Here is a 21,790-nt window from a genome sequence, read left to right as displayed (position 1 = left end):
AAGTGATCCAAAAATACTCTTCTTCATAAATATTAGTGGTTTTTCTTTCATTGTGTTGTAGTTATACTTCCTTTAGAGGATGATGACATGTCATACTTGATATAATAATTGCATATTATCCTATGATCATAGTGGCCCTAGACTTAGTAGATCTCTTATGTGCTCTTGCATGTTATGTTTTCAGTTCCCTTGATCTGTCTACTACTGGAGGCATCTCATAAATGAAAAATCCTTTGATACTTCATTAAAGAATTTTCTTTTGTAAAAGTGTTAGCAATGACTTTAACATGTGGGCATATGCTCTTCTCATTCTTTCATGCCAATCATTGGGTAGTGAATATAGATTATGAGCCTAGCTTGGACAAATTTAGCCTTAGTTACTTGGTATAAGTTAGCATCCAATCTATGTACTACTACTTCATCCTTCTCTTCCAATGCACATATTTCATGAATCTATTTGTGAATTATGCACAATCCTAAATTACTGAATTCTTTATGCACAAATTCAATCTAGGAAGTGAGAATCCTTGTCATTGGGTCTCTCTTTCCTTCACATGTACACATACTAAATCTCATCTATGGGCTACACATCCTTGCTAAAAAATATCATATTCATATGAAGAATGTTGATTTATGGTTGGGTCCTCTGATGGGTTGACTAGCGAGTTACCATCCTGTTAGACTATTTCAATGCAATCTTTTGTAGCAACTCTTTTTGATGATTCACAGTAGGCTAGGAACTCTACTAAGTGAGTTAATCACCCTTTTCTTTTTAGTTAATGATCTCTCTCTCATTAAAGTTTTGGAGTTAGCAAAGTTTCAAACCCTTAGGGTGTGATTCTTTCTCTCCTTGATCTTAATAAGAGTATCTCGTGCCTTGTGCTCTACTTTACCAAGAGTTTGGATCTAGTCCATTATCTTGCTAAAGTCGGGATAAATGTATCATCTTAAATTGGAAGCACTCCAATTTAATGAAGGTTTAGCACCTATTTAATGTGAGATCATCAATTTCCCCTTCTTCTTACCTTTCATATCCTTCCCTCGTGATGGAATTTGGGTAAAACCTAATGGATCCCCTTTAAAGCTCCTATTTTCATGGTGATAAGATTGAGGTAAGATCTATTTCCCCTAGGTTCTTCCTTTCCATCCACCTTTTGACTGGAAATCTTTTCTTGGCACCGAAATAGGGTTTCCTTAGGATTTGAGCATGATTTTTGGGTTTTGAGACCTATTTTGGGATCCCTAGATTGTCCTTAGGGTTTGTGCACCTAAAAATGAGGGATAAATTGTGCCCCCAATGTAGAAGGGATACACTACACCCTTAATGGGCCAATCAGGGGTGCACTATGCCCCTAATATGATGCAGGAGCATCCAGAGGTATAAGGGCAATCCTGTGTCACCCAAAAAAAAAATACTTAGACTTAGTTTCTGTTTCATGTGTTTTCATTTTTGGATACCCATTTGGGTCAAATAAAGGTTCCAACTCTCACAGTTCCACTATCAGTGTTCGTGTAAATCCCAACAAAATAGGAGTATGTAATTGAGCCATCATTTTGGTGAACTAGGAGGTGTAAATTGGCTAGATGAATGTAATTGTAATTTAGAGCATTCCAGAAAAAGAATCAGGTCAAAAGGCCCCACGGTTTGAAAGTTATTGCAATTTTTCGGGTTGTGGAGACCTCCTAAGAATGCTTCAAAGTCAGGATAGGGGCATTAAATTACCTCAAAAAGGGCTGAAAAATGGGGGATGAGTGAAGCTGGTCCATAGGGAAATAGAGCACTTCGAGAACTTTTCAAAAATGTAAACAATTTGTCAATCAGAGATACGGTTCAAAAGTTATGCCTCCCGGAAGTTTGATTACCATTTTTGGATTCTTCTAGATTTGTGTTGACTTCTAACACAGCTTTTGGAACCTTCTATTTGGTCGGTGGATGCCTACTAGCACTTTCTAGAATGTACTCCTAGTCCTCAACCCTCTAGAGTCTATTTAAGGAGATTTCAGGCATTGTAAAGGTAGTTCGGAGTGGAGTTTGAGAGGAGGTACTAAAAGGAGAAATTATCTCCACATTTATCCTATTGTAAGCCCTTAGGGCATGCTTTGAAGTTTATTTTCTCTGTACTGAATGTACTAGCTTATTTTTTAGTTAATAGAATTGCCCTTTTTTGTTGTATCCATTTTGTTCTTGGGTTGTGTCCCCATCAAGTGGTATCAAAGCTAATTTTCCTGACTGTGTAGACAGAGCGCCGACTGTGAGGCAGTTTGCACCAGGACTGTGTGGTTGTGGGTTTGAGTTAGAAGATGCCTCCATGAAGAGAGTGTGGTGAAAGGGCCAGAGCTATTAATCTTGAGGAGGTTAGAGCCCTCCAAAGGCAGGTATAGGCATTGCAAGAGGAGCTCCGTAGAGGAGCAAATGTTGTCGCAGGTGATGACAGTGAAGATGAAATTGAAGAAGATGAAATTGGACTAGAAGGGGAATTTGACAGGGAAGTTCTGAATCATGCAGAGGAAAGGCTTTTTAGGGCCATTACTAAGTTTGGGCAAAGACCTACAATTGAAGTGGGTGTATTTTCAGGAAGTCTGAAACCAGATGATTTGATCGATTGGATCAATGAACTAGAAGAATACTTTGAGTATGACGATATCAGGGACCCAAATAGGGTTAAGTTTGCAAAGGCCAAACTGAAAGGCCATGCCAAAATCTGGTGGCAAGAAGTCCAATTAGAAAGAAACAGAAGAGGAAAGGAGAAGATCAAAAGAGGGGATCGCATGGTGGACAAATTGAAGAAGCAGTTCATTCTTGTGGACTATGAGCTTGATTTGTTTAAGAAGATGCATGGGTTAAAACAAGCAGGAAGATCAGTCCAAGAATATACAAAGGAATTTTACCGACTCTTGATCAGAGCAGGGCATGCAGAAGCAAATAAGGAGAAGGGTTCTTGTTATATCAGTGGGTTGCAACCTAGCATCTAGGAGGAATTAAGTCTGGTAAGAATGACCAGTGTTGAAGAGACATGCCAGTTTTCCCTACGAGTTGAAGAGAAGCTAAATAAAAGGTTTGAAGGAAGACAAAGAGGGTGTGGTCAAAGAGGAAGGGGAAGCGGTAGATCATCTAGAGGCTGCAGTGAAACCCAAAAGAAAAATGAAGATGTGGGTACTAGCAGGAACTAGAGGAATGAGGGTTTCAACTGCGTCCATGATCAAGACTTTGGAAATTAAAGAGGAAGAGGTAGAGGACATGGACAAGGAAGAGGAGGCTTCTGTGGTACATGTTTCCATTGTAATGAAGAAGGTCATCATGTCTTTGAATGCCCTCAATGAAATGGAAGGACAGATAGGAGAGCTGAGGGCCAAGCTAGGGTTGCTCATGTGGATGAGGATGCACAATCATCATATTTAGAGGATGTAGAAAGAGGAGAGACCTTGGTAAATGAAAGAGTCCTACTAAGTGGTGAGATTGAACCAGGACAACAGAGGAGTTTGTTCCATACCAGATGCAAGTGTGAGGATAAATGTTGTGACGTGATCATTGATGGTGGTAGCACTAATAACTTGGTATCAGAAGAGATGGTCTCTAAGCTAAAGCTTAAGAGGGAGAAACATCCCCAGCCCTATCGGATTGCTTGGGTAAAAGATGATCATAAGGTCCTGGTAAGTGAACAATGTTTAGTGAAATTCAAAATTGGGAGTTACCATGATGAAGTTCTCTATGATGTTATTCCAATGGATGTTTTCCATCTATTGTTGAGTAGACTGTGGCAGTTTGATAGGCATGCAATACATGATGGTCATGCAAACACATACTCTCTGACAAAGGATGGAGTTTGCCACAAATTGAAGCCCATGAAAAAGGAAGGTAAAAAGGTATGTAGTAGTGCTAGGATTTGTCTTGTTGATGGAAGGAAGTTTTTAGACGGCATGAAACATCAGCATATGTGCTATGCTTTGATTCCTAGGAAAGATAAAGAAGGTAGTAGTGAAATACCACTTGAAGTTTTAGATTTACTAGGGGAATTTGGAGATATTATCTCTGATAATGTTCTAGATGGATTGCCACCAGTAAGGCAAATCAGTCATCAGATAGATCTAATTCCAGGAGCTAGTTTACCTAACAAGGTTGCTCACATGATGACTCCTACTGAAACAAAGGAGCTAAATAGACAGGTTCAGGAGCTGTTGAGGAAGGGCTTGATTTGAGAGAGCCTGATTCCATGTGCAGTACCTACAGTACTCGCACCAAAGAAGGATGGAGACTGGAGGATGTGTACAAATTCTTGAGCTATAAATAGGATAACCATCAAGTACCAGTTTCCTTTGCCAAGGATGGATGATCTTATGGACTGCTTGAGTGGAGCTCAGTACTTCACAAAGATAGATCTCAAGAGTGGTTATCACAAGATATGGATTCAAGAAGGAGATGAGTGGAAAATAGCCTTCAAGACCAAGGAGGGTCTTTATGAGTGGTTAGTCATGCCCTTTGGATTGATGAATGCCCCAAGCACCTTCATGCGGCTCATGAATGAGGTACTTAAGAAGTTCTTGGGAAAATTTGTTATTGTTTATTTGGATGATATTTTCATTTTCAGCAAGACTTTGGAAGAACATTTACTGCATATTCGTAGTGTCCTTGAAAGGCTAAGGGAAGATAAACTGTTAATTAATCTGAAGAAGTGTATCTTTGCAAAAAGGGAGTTAGTCTATTTGGGGTTTGTTATATCACCTGAAGGTCTCAAAATGGATCTAGAGAAGGTAAAAGCCATCTTGGAATGGCCTACTCCAAGGTTTGCTACTGAGGTAAGATCATTTCATGGTCTGGTTAGTTTTTATAGGAAGTTTATTAAGAATTTCAGTGGCATATGTGCACCCCTAACTGATACAATAAGAGGGGATAGAAAAGAGTTCAAATGGACTACAGCAGCTACGAGAAGTTTTGAATTGCTGAAGAAGAAGGTGACAGAATAGCCTGTGTTGGCACTTCCAAATTTTAGAAAGGTTTTCCAGGTGGATCGTGATGCCAGTGGCAACGCTATTGGGGCTGTATTAAGCCAAGAAGGTAAGCCTATTGCATATTTTAGTGAAAAATTGAATGATGCAAAGAAAAAGTATTATGTTTATGATCAAGAGTTCTATGCAATAGTTTAGGCCTTAAAGAAATGGAGGCATTATTTATTGCCAAAGGAATTTGTTTTGTATACTAATCATCAAGCATTATAGTACCTAAAGAGCCAAGGTAAATTGAATCAGAGGCATATGAAGTGGGTAGAATTCTTGCAGAGTTATACATTTGTGTTGAAGCATAGAAGTTGAAAATCTAACAGGGTTGTAGATGCACTAAGTAGGAGACAGTTGTTGCTTACAGTAATGCAGGTTGAAGTAGTTGGGTTTGATGAACTCAAAAATTTTTACCCTGAGGATCTTGATTTTGCTGAAGCATGGAAATCTTGTAAAGAGCCTATTGCTATATATAGAACCAAGTGGTTAGACTATTTGATTCAGGATGGCATGTTGTTCAAGGGTAGTCAATTGTGCATTCCAAGGAGTATAGTTTCTGATAGAGATACTAAATTTCTGGGGTATTTCTGGAGGACATTGTGGAAGAAGTTGAGAATAGACCTAAAATTCAGTTCCACGCATCACCCGCAGAATGATGGCCAAACAAAAGTGGTAAACAAAAGTCTAGGCAATTTGCTGAGATGTTTAGTTGGGGATAAGCCCAAGGGATGGGATTTGATTCTACCACAGGTAGAGTTTTCTTATAATAACTCTGTAAATAGGAAAACTGGAAAATCACCATTCCAAATTGTATATGGGAGTAGCCCAAGGACTGCACCAGAGCTGAGGAAGATAGAACAAGGAGAGAGGACAAGTGCTAAAGTTGAGGAATTTGTTGAACATATCAAGCGTCTACATGAGGAGGTTCAAGCACACATTACCAAGATGAATCAAGAGTATAAAGCTAGGGCTGATCAAAAGAGAAGACATAAGGAATTCCAAGTAGGAGATTTAGTCATGGTGTACTTTTGAAAAGAAATATTTCCAGCCGGTACTTACAACAAGCTAAAAATGAAGAAATTTTGCCCCTGCAAAATTCTGAAGAAACATGACTCAGGAAATGCATATGAGGTGGAGCTGCCAGATGGTATTCACATTTCTCCTATTTTCAACATTGCAGACTTAACAGAGTATCATGATGATGGTGTAGATGATGAGCCAGTGTTAGAGCCATGTCCAATCCCTACTTCTAAGAAGGAGGAGATAGAAGACATTCTAGATCATCGTGTGGGTAGGAGTACCAGAAATAGGCAGTATGAAGAGTATTTGGTGAAGTGGAAAGGATGGTCGATCAAGGACTCAACTTGGATTTCAGTAGCTGAGGTTTCCCATTTGAGATTTCCTCTACCATTCATAAAGTGAAAGGGTCACTTTTCAATCTACCCTGGGTGTCTGATGCAGGAGCATCTAGAGGTATAAGGGCAATCCTGTGTCACCCAAAAAAAATATACTTAGACTTAGTTTTTGTTTCATGTGTTTTCATTTTTGGATACCCATTTGGGTCAAATAAAGGTTTCAACTCTCACAGTTCCACTATCAGTGTTCGTGTAAATCCCAAAAAAAAGGAGTATGTAATTGAGCCATCATTTTGGTGAACTAGGAGGTGTAAATTGGCTAGATGAATGTAATTGTAATTTAGAGCATTCCAAAAAAAGAATCAGGTGAAAAGGCCCCACGGTTTGAAAGTTATTGCAGTTTTTCGAGTTGTGGAGACCTCCTAAGAATGCTTCAAAGTCAGGATAGGGGCATTAAATGACTTCAAAAAGGGCTGAAAAATGGGGGACAAGAAAATTTGTTCCATAGGGCTATAGAGCGCTTCAAGAGATTTTCAAAAATGTAAATGGTTCGTCAATTGGAGCTACGGTTCAAAAGTTATGCCTCCCAGAAGTTCGGTTACCATTTCTGGATTCTTCTAGATTTGCGTTGACTTCTAACACAAATTTTGGAACCTTCTATTTGGTCAGTGGATGCCTACTAGCACTTTCTAGAATGTACTCCTAGTCCTTCACCCTCCGGGGTCTATTTAAGGAGATTTCAGGCATTGTAAAGGTAGTTCGGAGTGGAGTTTGAGAGGAGGTACTGAAAGGAGAAATTATCTCCACATTTATGCTATTGTAAGCCCTTAGGGCATGTTTTGAAGTTTAGTTTCTCTGTACTAAATGTACTAGCTTATTTTTCAGTTAATACAATTTCCCTTTTCTGTTGTGTCCATTCTGTTCTTGGGTTGTGTCCCCATCATAATGAGACCCTATTTTTTGAACTTTTTGTTGGAATTACAAATGGGAAACACATACTTCTGGGGGGTGAATCAAAGTTCAAACTTTACCACTTAAAACCCTTTTACCATTCATTAGACGCATATAATAAACTGAAATGAAATATAAAGCAAATGCACCGAATAAGCATGTGCACATTTGACACTTGATATGGTTACCCAAAAACACCCTGTTAGAAGTGTGTCTAATTAAATAAATTTAGAACATTCACTTGGAATGTCACCTTATTAAAGGATTTTGAAATGACTATTAAATCAACCTTACTCCAGAGGATTCCACTCTACTGATATAGTTGTTATAAAGTAACAGCAGAATGTTTGATTTGATGACTTATAACTTTAACTTGTTTGTTTTAGATCACCATTCTATCCTTCTTAATACTTTTTGAATTGATTTTCCATGTTGTGTCTTTGATCCTCTGTTCTGTAAACTAATTTTTCAATTCTTTCAATTTGCTAAGTCACCTTGAATGATCACTGATCAATTTACCCCTTTTCATTCTTCTAATTTTCACTTTCATTCATCCCTTGATTATGGGGCTTCATCTTCCTTATAAAGACTTAGGTGACTTAGGGTTAGGTATGAATCTATGGCTAAGATTCATCCTTTTTTCCATTTAACCTTTTCAATTTTCTGATTGGTTGCATGTTGATTTCATAGGAAACCCAAATAGATTCATCCTTATCTTTAAAGCTTTGATATTTATCCATAAATTGGCAAAAAAATGGTTTACATAGTTGTTTGTGCCATCACAAACAACTAGATCTAATCTGTGTTACTCAGCACTTGATAATACTGATGCTCGGCACATATTGTAGTTTTATTTCTAGCTCAACACCTAAATTGCTCAACATCAACTACTTACTTGGCACTTGAATCACTCGGCATGGTTTATCTACTCAACACTTAAGTGACTCAGCACTCATTGCAACTTGGAATCTATACATATTATACTTGGCATCTATTACTAGCTTGGCATGAACTTAGTAAATATCTTAAGTGTGTTGACACTCAATTATCAAAACCAATCTGAGATCAACAATCTCCCCCTTTGACATGAGTGTCAAAAACACTTAATTGTACATAAAAAATATAATCTCCTTGAGTATAATACATCCACAACTTGACATATATACAAAGCTTCAAAATTTTCAAAATTTTGTAGTAGACTATATACCTTTAAAATTTTGTAACTCCCCCTGATTTGATGTGCATATTCTGTATCAAAAATATGTTCTTCATGATTTTTTCTTTTTTTGATATTCTTTTTCTTCAAAAATACTAATACTCTTTATCTACCAGGCTCTGTGCTCTATTTTTGTTCTTTTGTTGTTTGCTCCCCCTTTGGTTTATCTCCCCCTCTTTTTCTATCTTTATTCTCCCCTTTATCTTAATATCTCCCCATCTCCCCTTGTATATTTGTTTATCTCCCCCTTTTTGACACTAATGTCAAAAGGTCTATAAACTAATTGTGTATCTATCCAAAAACTTCTTGTGGACTTCTATTATAATCTTCAAAGTAGCATCCCAATTATCTAATGCAACATCTAATGATTTTATTTGGATGGATATCTCTACTACAAGGTGAACTAGTCCATCTGATGTTGAAAGATTTGGATCTTTCTTCATCAAGGTCTCTGCATATCCTTGTTCCTTGTGGAGTATCTCCATATGAGGGGTAAGGGAGGCTTGAATGCTAGTCAACTTGGCTCTTATATTAGCCTCTTCTATTGTTAACATAGCTAGTTGACTTTGTGTATGAAGCAATGAATGGATATGATTCTCACTTTGAGTTGGATTCTTAGGTAATTGTGTACTTGATACTTTTAAGTTTCTCTCTAGACTCAGAATCCTATAGCTTGTTTCTGTTGTAAAGAGTGTGGAACCACACAATTTTGTGTACAATGAGAATATTTTCTCAAGTACTTTCTTCACTTTCTCAATTTTATTAGTCAATTCAACTTGTGAGAGTGTTATATCACCAAATATCTTCTCATTGACTTTCCCTTGAAATTTTCTTTCAAACCATTCCATAAGTTTGACATTGGTTTCTTGGTCTTCATTATTCACCTATTCCACAATATCTTATAATTGTTCTAATGTTGGCTTTGATTCATTAGGTGTTTGCAAGCTAAAAGCATCTAAAAAGATGTCTTTAATATCTTGTAAAGCTTTTTCTCTATTTGTACTCTTTTCTTAGTATTTCTTGGTTTTTCTTTCTTTCCAAGGTTGCTTGCATTATGCCTATTTGTTCTAGTGCCATGGTTGCATAATCATATTTAGGTATCACTATTTCCTTGTCTAGAATTGCATCTCCGTAGTGAAATATCTTAGCAACTTTGGATGAGCTGGAGTCTGGTGCTGAAATCTATAGTGGTATTGCATCAATGCTCAACCTCTGAAGGACTTTTGTTGGAGTGCCAGATGTTGGTAAATTTACCAATGTTTCTATGGCTTCTTGCTCCTTCTCCTTTGGTATGTCCTTCACTTCTGATCTCCCTTGATCAAATGTTGTTATTTGATAGATACATTTGTTTGTCTTACTTGTGCTTTTGTAGACTTCTCTTCTTGAGTAGTTTGACTTTGTTGTTCAACCATGTCAACTTTGACAGTTGTGTCAACCTTTGCAGATGTATCTATTAGTTTGTGGTGACTAATCAAGAAAGTACTAAACACACTGCATAAATTAAAAGAAATTGGGTCATATTTTATCAAGATTTTGGGCTGGCATGTAATTATTAATTGTAAACATAAAGCAGTAAAAAATACTTTATAAAAGGGCTTAGGTTTAGGGATTGTTTTATAGTTGTGATGTGAAAATTAGTTCTTGTGGTAGTATTGAGCTATAAAGGATTATCGATTATAATCAAGTTGTAATTACTGGATCGTAATAATATCGGACATGCTATTTGGTGGACATAGCCCAAGGATTGAGTGAACCACATTAAATCTTGGTGTCTTGTGTTCTTTTTTGTGTGATCTATTATTTTTTTATATTGGTTATATTTTCATGACATTATTATTTCTGTCTATGGTTTAATCCTAACAAGTGGTATTAGAAGCTAGTTTTTTTTTAGTTATCCTCATAAGAAAGTCTCATAGTTGAGTGGGAGTCTCATGGTTGAGTTGGAGCGATGGTAGATGAGGGTAAGCTGAGGGTTGATAGGTTTAATGGGCACAAGTTCCAATTATGGAAGATGCAAATGGAAGACTATCTTTATCAGAAGGATTTATGGAAGTCGTTGGAAGGCAAAGCCAAGAATTAGGTATCTATATCAAATGATGAATGGGATCTTTTAGACAGAAAGACACTTGGAAGCATTTGATTATGCTTGGAACCATCAGTGGAATTTAATATTACAAAAGTGAAGATGACAGAAGAATTGATGCAAACCCTAGCAAAACTATATGAAAAGCATTTCAGTTTAAAAAAAGTATTTCTCATGAAGCATTTATTTAATATGAAAATGGCAGAAGGTGGATCTATTGTAGATCATTTAAATGAGTTTAATACTATTGCTAGTCAGTTATCTTCTAAGGGTATCAATTTTGATGAAGAAAGTAGGGCTCTCTTGATTTTGTGTTCTTTGCCTGAAAGTTGGAATGGCTTGGTAATGGCTATGAGTAATTATTTTCTTGGGTCTAGTACCCTAAAATGTGATGATGCAATCAGTATTGTTTTGAGTGAGCAAACTCGTAGGAAAACCTCGAGTGGATTTACATCAAGAAGTTCTTTGAATGCACAAAGTAAGGGCAAAAAAATTGAGAGAGGAAGTAATTCTGAAAATCATGGAAAAGCAAGAGGAAAGTCAAAGGGGAGGAGGTTTCAATCGAGAGGACCGAATGATTGTTGGTACTATGGGAAACTAGGGCATAAAAAGAAAGATTGTCGAAATTGAAAGAAAAATGAAGATGATAAACTAGATGGAGACAAGGAGGCAAATGTGGTAAGTAACAAATCCGAAGAGGATGCTTTTCTTTTGTCTTTAGAAAGTGTTGATGATTCATGGGTTTTAGATTCTAGTGCTTCATTTCATGCTATACCTCATAGAGGTTATTTCATTGATTATGTCCAAGGGGATTTTGAACTTGTTTATTTGGGGGATAATGAACCCTATCAGATTGTTGAAAAGGGAAAAATTAAGATTAAGTTACAAAATGGGAATCGTTGGCTACTACATGAGGTAAGACATGTTCCAAGGTTGAGTAGAAATTTAATTTTAACAAGGCAACTTGGTGATGAGGGTTGTGTAGTTACTTTTAATGATAAGAATTGGAAGGTTTCAAAAGATTCCCTTGTAGTAGAAAAAGGTGTGAAAGTACACACCTTGTATCTTTGTACAGGTCATATTGTTCCTTCTACTTTAATTGTTTTAGAGAAAAATGAATGTTCAGGAATAGTTATTGTAGTTGAGCAGGGAGAACAAATAGCTATTGTAAATTCTAATATAGCGTTGTGGCATAACAGACTTGGGCACATGAGTGAGAAAGGTATGAAAGTTCTTCATTCTACCAAGTCTAAAATGTGTTAATATGGATTTTTGTGAAAGTTCTGTGTATGGAAAACAAAAGAGAGTGAGTTTTGTGAAGACTGGGAAGGAAAACAAAAAGGAGAAATTAGAGCTTGTGCATACAGATGTATGTGACCCAACTCAGGCATCTTCCCTTGGTGGCTTTCATTATTATGTTACATTTATTGATGACACAACTAGAAAGGTATGGGTTTATTTCCTTAGACAGAAATCTAATGTATTTCAAACTTTTAAGAAATGGAAATGCTTGGTTGAAAATGAGACTGGTAAGAAACTAAAATGTCTTAGATATGATAATGGTGGCACAAGTGTGTCTGATTAAAGGACTTTAGAACATTCACTTGGAATACACCCTGGTAAAGGATTTTGCAATGACTGTTAAGTCAAACTTAGTCCAAAGGATTTCACTCTACTGATATAGTTGTTAGAAAGTAACAATAGAATGTTTGATTTGATAACTTACAACTTTAATTTGTTGGTTTCAGATCACCATTCTGTCCTTCTTGATCCTTTCTAATATAATTTGCAAATGATGTGTCTTTGATCCTCTATTTTGTAAACTGATTTTGTAATTCTTTTGCTCTACTAAGTCACCTTGAATGATCACTGATCATTTTATCCCTTTTCTTCCTTCTAACTTTCACTCGCATTCATCTCTTGATTATGGGGCTTTGTCTTCCTTACAATGAATTTTTTGGCTTAGGGTTGGTTATGAATCTATGGTTGAGATTCATCCTTTTTTCCATTTAACCTTTCCAATTTTTTGATTGGTTGCATGTTGATTTCATAGGGTACCCAAATAGATTCATCCTTATCTTTAAAGCTTCAAGATTTAAACATAAATTGGCAAAAAAATGGTTTACATAGTTTCTTGTAATCTGTGTTACTTGACACTTGATAATACTAATGCTCGGCACATACTGTAGTTCTATTTCTAGCTCAGCACCTAAATTGTTTGGCATCAACTACTTACTTGGCACTTGAATCACTTGGCATGGTCTATCTGCTCGGCACTTGAGTGACTCGACACTCATTGCAACTCAGCATCCATACATATTATACTTGGCATGTATTACTAGCTTAGCATGAACTTGATAAATATCTTAAGTGTGTTGACACTCCATTGTCAAAACCAATCTAAGATCAACACTTTTCTCTGGGTCCCATGTTTTGGATAATTGGGTGTTAAGTTCTGAGACAATCAGCCCACTAGAGTTAGTTAATTTTTATCTCTATATAAACCCCTCCATTTTCTCCATATCATAAAAACACATCACATTCACAAGTGTTCAAGAATCCACAAGTTCTAGCTTTCAAGCATTCAAGTTTCAAGTTTTTGATTAGGAAAACAGGTTGTACAGGGATCCTGAAACCCAAAGTTTTACAGCACAAAACAACATAAAGTAGAAAAGATAGAAAAAAAGCTGCCTCAAAAGGCCAAAAACAAAAAGGCTCGAAGCCTGAGAAGAAAAGGCCAGGAACAAAGCCTGGCAGGTAGACTAGTGTCCCTTCTTTTTTATTGCTTGTAGGGTTTCTGCAGCATCACTTTCCTTCTAGTTGGCCTCTTCCTCCTGGGTCATGGGGAGGAAATGCATCTGGTCCCCCTGACTTTCCTGGATTCTAGTCTCTTTCTGAGGATCTTCCCGGTTGGTTTCGTGCTCTGTACTCTACTCCATGTTCCCCACAAGATCGGCATTGGTCAGATAGTCCCCTAGATTAACAATGTTTTCATTCAAGGTATGGAGGGTATCCAAAATCTATTTAGTCACAATCTGGTGGACGAAATCCAGCCTTTGGACCTTCTTCTCGAGCAGGGTGATTCTGTACTCCTAATTGTCTTTGGGGTCCTGGCTTCTGTCTTTTTTCTGGCTGCCCACCTGGTCTTTACTACCTTTGGCCTCATGATCCTTGACATCCCCCCTGTTGTTGGTCTGGTTGGACCTGTCCTTCAGAGTCTTAATTTCCTAAAAAAGCCACTTAATGGAGCAAAAATTGTCAATCGGCTATTCTTTGCATTGTTGAGAAAGTTGAAACCCATTTCACGAACATTGTCAGAGAGAACTAGAAGAGTTGGGTCAAGGAGCTCATCATAGTGGGTGCTACTGTCGAGATCCCCCAACATCTGGATTTTAGCAAGTTCTCTGACAATGCCCATACTGACCCTATCCATATTGAAATTGCTCTAGGCTCTTCTCTTATTTTTCCTAATGGCCTCCCCCCCCCTTTTCAACCATGATTTCTATCATCTCTTCTAGGGGCGAAATGGGGATCTCCAGGGGGGAGGTGGGCACAATAGGGTTGGGGGGCAAATCGACATGGTCACTGAGATGATCATGGGTTGGGGTCTAGTCCAATTTTCTTTTCTTGGGGTTATCCTGGGTTAACAAGGGGGTAACCTCCTTCTTGTCATTATCTTTCTCCTTGTCATCTTCCAACTCACTTTCCTTCTCTATCACCAAATCCGCCTCCTTCGACTCCGCATCTGACTCATCACTAAACTCCTTAGGATGAGGGGAAGGGGGCTTAGGAGGAGGGCACCTAGGGCTCTTCCTGCTAGGGAAGCGAGGAGAGGGATTGGCTTTTAGGGTTTCAGACTTGACAGATTTCACAACGCGCACTTCCCCTAAGTCTGAGTTGACGGTGTCCTCCGAAAAGCCACCCAAAACCCTAATGGACTTGACTCTTGTCTGTGTTTTTAGAAACTCAAAAATGAGGAACAGAAGACCTTCGTAAAGGGTGGGATTCTTGACAGGACATTTCTTGTAACTCTCTATATGCTTAGTCATAGAATTATAAATATAGAAAGGAAAGAAGATTTTTACTTTATGTCTAAAATGATTAAGCAGAACAAAATGATGGGTCCTGACTCTATCAAACCTGGGCTCCAAAGTGACATACTCTATGATGATCCTCAAAACATGCCTCCGGATCTTCTTGATGGACTCAATGTCATAGTAGGTGTTGATCTTTACCAGTTTACTTTTCTCCTTGTCGTTCTTAACGAAAGCATTGACAACATTTGTGGACATCTTCTTATCCCTAAAGAAGCTCATGCCTTCCTGGGAGAAGCCTATCACCTCCGCAATGAGATCCTCTGTGATTTGGTGGGAGACACCATCAATTTTGACCTTTCCGTTGTGCCAGGTTTCAACCATAATCTTGGTAACTCCTGCGTCAAAACCATGGAGCCTCTCCATGAAGCTGGTTATGCCGCCCTTCTGGAGTTTTTTCCAAACCTTCCCTTTTTCTTTCCAACTCTCTGTTTCTCCCCATGGCTCTCTTCTAATCCTTTCTCCCACCATTGTGATATTATGCCTCTCTAACCCTAAACCCTTAACATAATTGTAGAGCTCAAAGATGGAAAAATTACTAAGGACGAGAGTTTTAATGCATGTGTTATTGGGTTTAACTCTGGCTTTCTTCTGCTCGTGTAATCCATACACGTTATTATGAAACAGTGGGGGTTTCCAATAACTCCAAATGATTCCAGTTTTAAAACATGATTTAGCATGTCTCATCATCATAAAAAAGATTTTGAGTTGGTACCTTGAATTTTCTCCTTTTGGATGAGCTCCATAGCCGCCACCGGAAAATGATTATTGTTTCCCCACGTCATCACCAAATTGAATGTGACCGTTGCATTTGCGAACTAATCAGCAACCACGTTAGCTTCACGGTAGACATGGCAGACATGGTAATTTTTAAATTTGCTCAAGTCCATTTTTAGGTCCTCAATAATGCTTTCAATGGTCCATGATGGTTTGGTTACTCCTAAAATAAAATTTATTATATTTAGGGAGTCTCCTTCAAGCCACAGTTGTTCGATCCCTGAGTCTAGGGCCAGCTTAACAGTGAGTCTAGCCACACTGGCTTCAACCAAATGGTTTTTTTGGTGACCAATAGGGGAGGAGATAGCAGAAATGCCCCCTCCCAAGCTATTTCTTATGATTCTACCACATCCAACAAGACCAGGGTTCCCCTTAGCTGCCCCATCGAAATTGGCTTTATGCTAGTTTTCAGGGGGGAAGGACCAAGTAGCCTGTTGTCTTCTTTTGATCCTGTCTTCTTTCCTGGTCTTAATTTTCCCTCCATCCTTTATGTTTCCATCTCTAGTTGTGGAATAGTTCTCTTTCATGAGGCCATCAATTTCTTCTGCTATAATACCCTTAGGAGCTTCTCTGTCTCTGAATATCCTGTTGTTGCGCTCCTTCTAGATTCCCTAGCAAAAGTGTGGGATAATCTCAGAACTCAAAATTTGGGAGTTCAAGCCTTTTTGGTTGCTACTCCACTATATGAAGAATTCCTGGATACTAGCTAGCAGGCACCAGTAGAAGTTCATATTGGAAGTCAGAAGACTCCACACTCTAGAGGAAAAGGGGCAGTGAATGAAAATGTGATTAACTGTTTCTAGGTCATGCTTACAGAGGCAGCATCTGCTGGGAATAATTTGGCCTCTCTTGGCTAAATTATCCAAGGTAAGGATTTTGTCTTGGAAGAGGAGCCAAAAGAAAATGTTGATTTTGGGCATTAGTCCAGGGGTCTAGACCTTGGCCCAAATGGGTTTCTCCCCTGTGCCCATAAGGGAAAGATAGCTTGAGGCTACAGTATAATGGCCTCCAGAAGAGTCTCCCCAGACTAAGGCGTCGCCTATCTAGTTGATGTTGATAGCGTTCAACAAGGCCATCAAAGGCTCAAGATCCTGCGAAAGCTCCGCCAAATTATGCCATTTATTCCCATTTCTGTAGTTCCTAACCAACATACCATATCTGCCTATTTCCTGATCAGCCCACCTACCGAATAAAGGATGGTTGTTGAGAGGTTCCTAAAAAAGCTAGTTGTCCTACCAAAAAAGGATTTTGTCTCCCATTCCAGCTTTCCATTTGGCCCTGGATTTAGCAAGGGGAAGGGCCTTCAAGATACCATTCTAAATGTTAGAACCCAATGGCAGCTCGGCCCCCTGGAAAATGAAGGAGAGAGACAGGCCTCCCAGGTACTTCTCAGCCAAGATGTCCCTCCAAACCCTTGTGCCTTGAAAGATGCACCAAGGGAGTTTAGCTAAGAGGGATTGATTGAGGTGAGAAATTTTCCTAATTCCAAGACCTCCCTAGCTTTTGGGCAAGCAAACCTAGTCCTAGGCTACCAGGTGGTATCTCTTGTGGTCATCAGTTCCAGTCCAGAGAAAGTCCTTCTGAATCCTCTCCATTTTTTTTTCAAACTTAACCCAAATCCCAAAGAGACTGAGGGCATAGGTGGGGAGGTTCTAGAGAATCAAGTTAACTAGGGTGCATTTACCTGCCTGACTAAGGGTGGCCCCTTTTCAACTAGCAAGTTTCTTGATGAAGTTGTCGATAATGCTTGTCCAAAAGGAGTCCAGGGGTTTCGAGCCTAGAGGAAGCCCAAGATAAGTCGCCGGCAGGGACCCAATGCCACAACCCAAAATTTGAGCAATTTTCCTCTACCTCTCCAATGGAGTGTTGAGGAAGAAGAAAGAGCTCTTGTCTAAGTTAATAGCTTGTCCTGTACCCCTGGTGTAGGAATTAGGAATGATTTTGAAGGTCCTGGCCTCCTGAACTGAAGCTTCACCCCCCAAAATTGTGTCATCCACAAATTGCTGATGAGTTAAAGTGGATGGACCCGAAGAAGGCCTCAAACCCACTAAACACCTGTCCCTGATCTTCTTCTGGATGAGTCTACCAAGGCATTCCACCATGATAACAAATAGGACCGAAGATATGGGGTCTCCTTGCCTTAGACCCCTAGAGGGGGAGAAAAAAGGAGAGGGATGGCCATTGACCACAACCGACAAAGAGGGTGAAGACACAAGCTGGGAGATGAGCTTGCAAACCTAATCATCGAGGCCAAAGGCACGAAGAACAGCAAAGAGGAACTTCTAGTCAACCCTTTCGTAAGATTTTGATAGGTCTAGCTTAAGAAGGAAGCCTTCCTTTTTGTCTGCCTCAAGAGAGTGGATAACCTCATGAGCCAAAAAAATTGAGTCAAGGATCTGCCTACTTGGGACAAAGCCGATTTGCTGAGGAGATATAATCAAAGGGAGAACTCTGAGGAGCCTAGAAGTGAGAACCTTGGCAATGATCTTGTAGAAGGAATTGAAGAGGCTAATGGGCCTGAATTTATCCAGAGAATTAGCACCCAACATTTTAGGGATGAGGACTAGAAAGGTAGCATTAAGTTCTTTAAGAAAATTCCTGGCTCCAAAGAACTCCTGAACCGCTTTAACCACATCCTTTTTCACTACATTCCAAAAGATCTGAAAGAAAAAAGTTGGGAAACCATCCAGGCCAGGAGCTTTAACCCCCGGGAGAGAGAAGAGGGCCTGATGGATTTCCTCCAAGGAGGGGATTGCCTTTAGCATGGAGTTGTGGTGAACTTGAAGAATGGGGGGAATGGTCGCCAGGATTTCCTCTTGTTTAGACCCAGAGAGGGAAGGATCAACTGAGAGGAGAGATGAGAAGTAGCAGACAACTTCCTTCTCAATTTCATCCTCTTTGGTGACCTGAACCTGGCCCTTAACAATTTTGGTTATTCTATTATTAGCCCAATGCTTAAGGGTGGTCAGGTGAAAAAATCTAGTGTTGCAGTCTCCTTCCTTCAACCAACTGACTCTTGATCTCTGTTTCCAGAAAAGCTCTTCCTTAGATATGATGTTGTGCAGATCCGAAAGGATGGCCTTTTCTTGCTAGCTATTATGAGCATTGTATACTGAAAGCTGGATTTCATCCTGAATAGAAGAGAGCTGCTCACTTATCTCATCTTTCTCCTGGAAGATGTGGCCAAAGTCAGTTCTATTCCATGATTTCATGTTTCTTTTCACATTTTTCAGCTTCTGGGCAACTCTGTACATTGCAGTGCCTTCAACCTCAATGCTCCACCAATGGGAAATATTACCTTCCAACATAGGGTGTGAGAGCCACATTTTCTCAAAGCAGAAAGGGAAGGTCTTGTTGCTGGAAAGGGGGGAGGTAGAAAGAGAAATTGGGGAATGATCAAAGCCCACCCTGGCGAGGAGGGATAATCTACAAGAGTGGGAGAGGAGCCATTCGGGGGAGATGAGGGCTCTATCAAGGCGAACCTGAATACAATCACCCCCAATTCTTTTGTTAGACCAAGAGAAGCTGCCACCTTAAAGGTCCAAATCCAGGAAGGCGAGATGCTGAATGAACGAAGCAAGGTCATGTTTACTATCCTGATCTAGCGCATGACCCCCCCTTTTGTCTGCATCAGATAGAGGTGAGTTGAAGTCCCCCATTATAATCCCTTTATTCAAGTTACAATTAGATAAGATTCCAAGGAGCTTGGTCCAGAAGAAATTCCTTTCTTTCTTGGTATTGGGGGCATACAGGTTAAGGATTAACCAAGATTCATTGCTTTGGAAGTGAAAAACCTTACAAAGAAGAGCATTAGTAGAGCTAAAAAGAGTAGTTAACTTGAAAGATTTGGTGTTATACAAGGTTAGGACACCACCTGAAGCTCCATCCAAATTAGAAGCTTCGTAGCCAAAAGTTTTATTGAAAGATATCCTTCTTACCAGGTCCCTTTTCATCTTAGTTTCCTATAACATCAGAAAGTCAAGTCTTTGGTCTCTAATCATATTTCTAATGAGTTCCTATTTGTGAGCCCCATTAAGGCCCCTTATGTTCCATGAGATAACTCTCATTTCTTACTTCCTGAGAAATCCTTGATGGACCTCTGGCTTCCATCTGCCAGGTTCCTTCTTGTTTCTTCTTGTAGAATCTGATTTAAGTTCTTTCTTCTTGCTCCCTTGGGGGGTGACCCAATATTAGCTTTAACCCTACTTCTGGTTGAAGTAGGAAATAGGGGGGAAAATTTTTCTTCTGGTTCTTCTTTTTCTTCTTGACCATGCACCAATCATCAAGGCTATCTGTTGCAATGTTATCTAACCTATCTTCCCATAGGGCAAGCTGTGTTGGATCAATGTTCTTAATGAGAAGATGAAGCTTGGCCTCAATTCCTATAGGGGTAGAAGAATCTCCCCCCTTGCTAGTGATGACCCCCGGAGAAGCCACAATGTCCTCAAGGGGAAGACATTTAGCTTGGCTACCCTTTTCCCAGGCTGGGGATTCCCATTCCAGGTGATTCAGCATTGTAGCTCCCAAAAGAGGTACTTCCTCCACTACGAGAGAAGATTGCACTATAGTTTCTAGAGGGAGATCTTGCTCCACAACGGGACCCATGGCTATGGAGGGGGAGCTTACCTACACCTTTGGGTCCTCCAACGGGTCTGAGAATGTCTTTTCCAAAATAGGGCCTTGTTCAAGGGGGGGGGAGGGGGGGGAATTAGCCTTCTCCTTGGGGAGATCCTTCTTAATAGTATCCTTCGCTACTATTTCTTTTAGGCTAATAGCCTTTCTCCCCTGTGCCATAGAAAGTTTGCACCTCCAGAGTAGCTTCATCTTTCCCTTTCTAGAAGGGCGTGTAGCAAGCTTCATGGTATGATCAGGGATGATTGGTTTCATGATCTTCTTCTTTGCCTCATTGGGGCACTGGTGGGCCTTATGACCAGCCTTCAGGTAGAGGAAGCACGCAAAGGGGATCGTTTCGTAGATGATTTTCTAGTTGTGCACTCCAAGTTTGGAATGAAGTTCAATGAACTCAGGCATGTCAGTTCCTTCTCTCACCCCAATGCAAATGCGTGCAAAATTGAGGTGATGCTTGGAAGTAGTAATCAAATCCATTGAGAGGAGTTCCCCAAAGGTCCTAGCTATTCCCCCAAAGACGTCCTCATTCCAATATTCAAGTGGCAGTTCTGGTAGTCTTACCCACACAGGAGCTTGGGCGAAAAAACAATATTTCAAGCTCATGCCAGATGACCACTTCTGGAGCACAAGGGAAGAATGACCCATGGCCCATTGCCCTTCACTCAGAATGCTAGCAAGGTCTTCCGAGCAAGTGAAATCGAAAGACATAAAGCCTTTCGCCATAGCCATGATCGAGACCTGGTCCTTGAGAGCCCATTTTTGTTTTATGAGCTGCCTAACTTCGTCAATGCTCGGTCTAGGCCCCAAAAATTTCCCAACCAAAGTAGAAGCCATAGTCTGAATATTGTGGTCCACAATCTCATCTGGGATGGCTATCACACAAGAACCTTTCACCGAATCCTAGATAGTTTCAAGTTTCAAGTTTCCAGCATCCCTCTATTGCAATTCAAGGATTCAAGAATTAAAGAAATTGAAGGATTTTATCTTTAAGATCTCCTTTAATTAATTTAAGGTCTTGTGATGCATCTTCTACATCCTTTCATCTTCATCTTTTTGCTCCAAATCCATTGGTGAAGTCAACCATATTGCATTTGATTCAAGAAATCTGACTTTGTAAAATGAATTCATATATTTACTTTACATTCATGTTATTTCTATTATTTTAATTTAATATTAATTCTTAAACTAGGTTTTGACTCAGTAAAACCACCCATCAATAGAAAAATTCCTTTTTATTGTAGGCTGTAAATATTAGATCAATGAATAGGTTAAATATTGGAGTACCCTTTTTGGCTTTCTTTGAAACTACAAAAACGTAATGAACATCAAATGAAGTCAATCAGAGTCACACTACACCTCTGATGCACCAATTCACCCCTAAAAAATCATCAAAATATTTCTAGGTTTTGTCCATCATGCAATTTCAAGCCTAGATCTGAAGATTTCCTCTCATTTTGATCACTATAGCAAGTACAAAATGGACTTCAAATGTGAGTTATTTTCCTTTTATTTATCAATTTAGCATATCCATATCTCACCTATACACACATATTAAGGTCTTTAAATATTTAGACATCTTCCTTTTATTCTTCTAGATCTAATTAGAATTAGTGGTCCTTATTCATCTGATTAGATGTATTAATCTCTCTAGACCTAGCCCTCTATAATTGGGATTGAAAGGTTTCTCTTCCTT

The 21,790-nt window shown here is 39.2% G+C and overlaps 1 protein-coding gene across 1 annotated transcript; it reads right to left on the bottom strand.

The window, feature by feature from the left end:
• Window positions 1–20,451: 20,451 nt before the first annotated feature.
• Window positions 20,452–20,931, bottom strand: LOC149534709 (uncharacterized). Its single transcript, XM_089806065.1, has one exon. It carries the CDS (start codon window positions 20,929–20,931, stop codon window positions 20,452–20,454), a length of 480 nt encoding a protein of 159 aa, XP_089662191.1.
• Between the last annotated feature and the right edge of the window lie 859 nt (window positions 20,932–21,790).

This window comes from Cupressus sempervirens, chromosome 10, assembly GCF_028749045.1.
Source record: "Cupressus sempervirens isolate cs-2001-9-10 chromosome 10, ASM2874904v1, whole genome shotgun sequence".
Taxonomy (NCBI): Eukaryota; Viridiplantae; Streptophyta; class Pinopsida; order Cupressales; family Cupressaceae; genus Cupressus; species Cupressus sempervirens.
This window is presented reverse-complemented; position numbering and strand designations above follow the sequence as displayed.

Bases quoted from the DNA above. Each gene is read 5' to 3' on its own strand.
- LOC149534709 (XM_089806065.1), bottom strand. From the start codon at position 20,931: ATGGCTTCTACTTTGGTTGGGAAATTTTTGGGGCCTAGACCGAGCATT.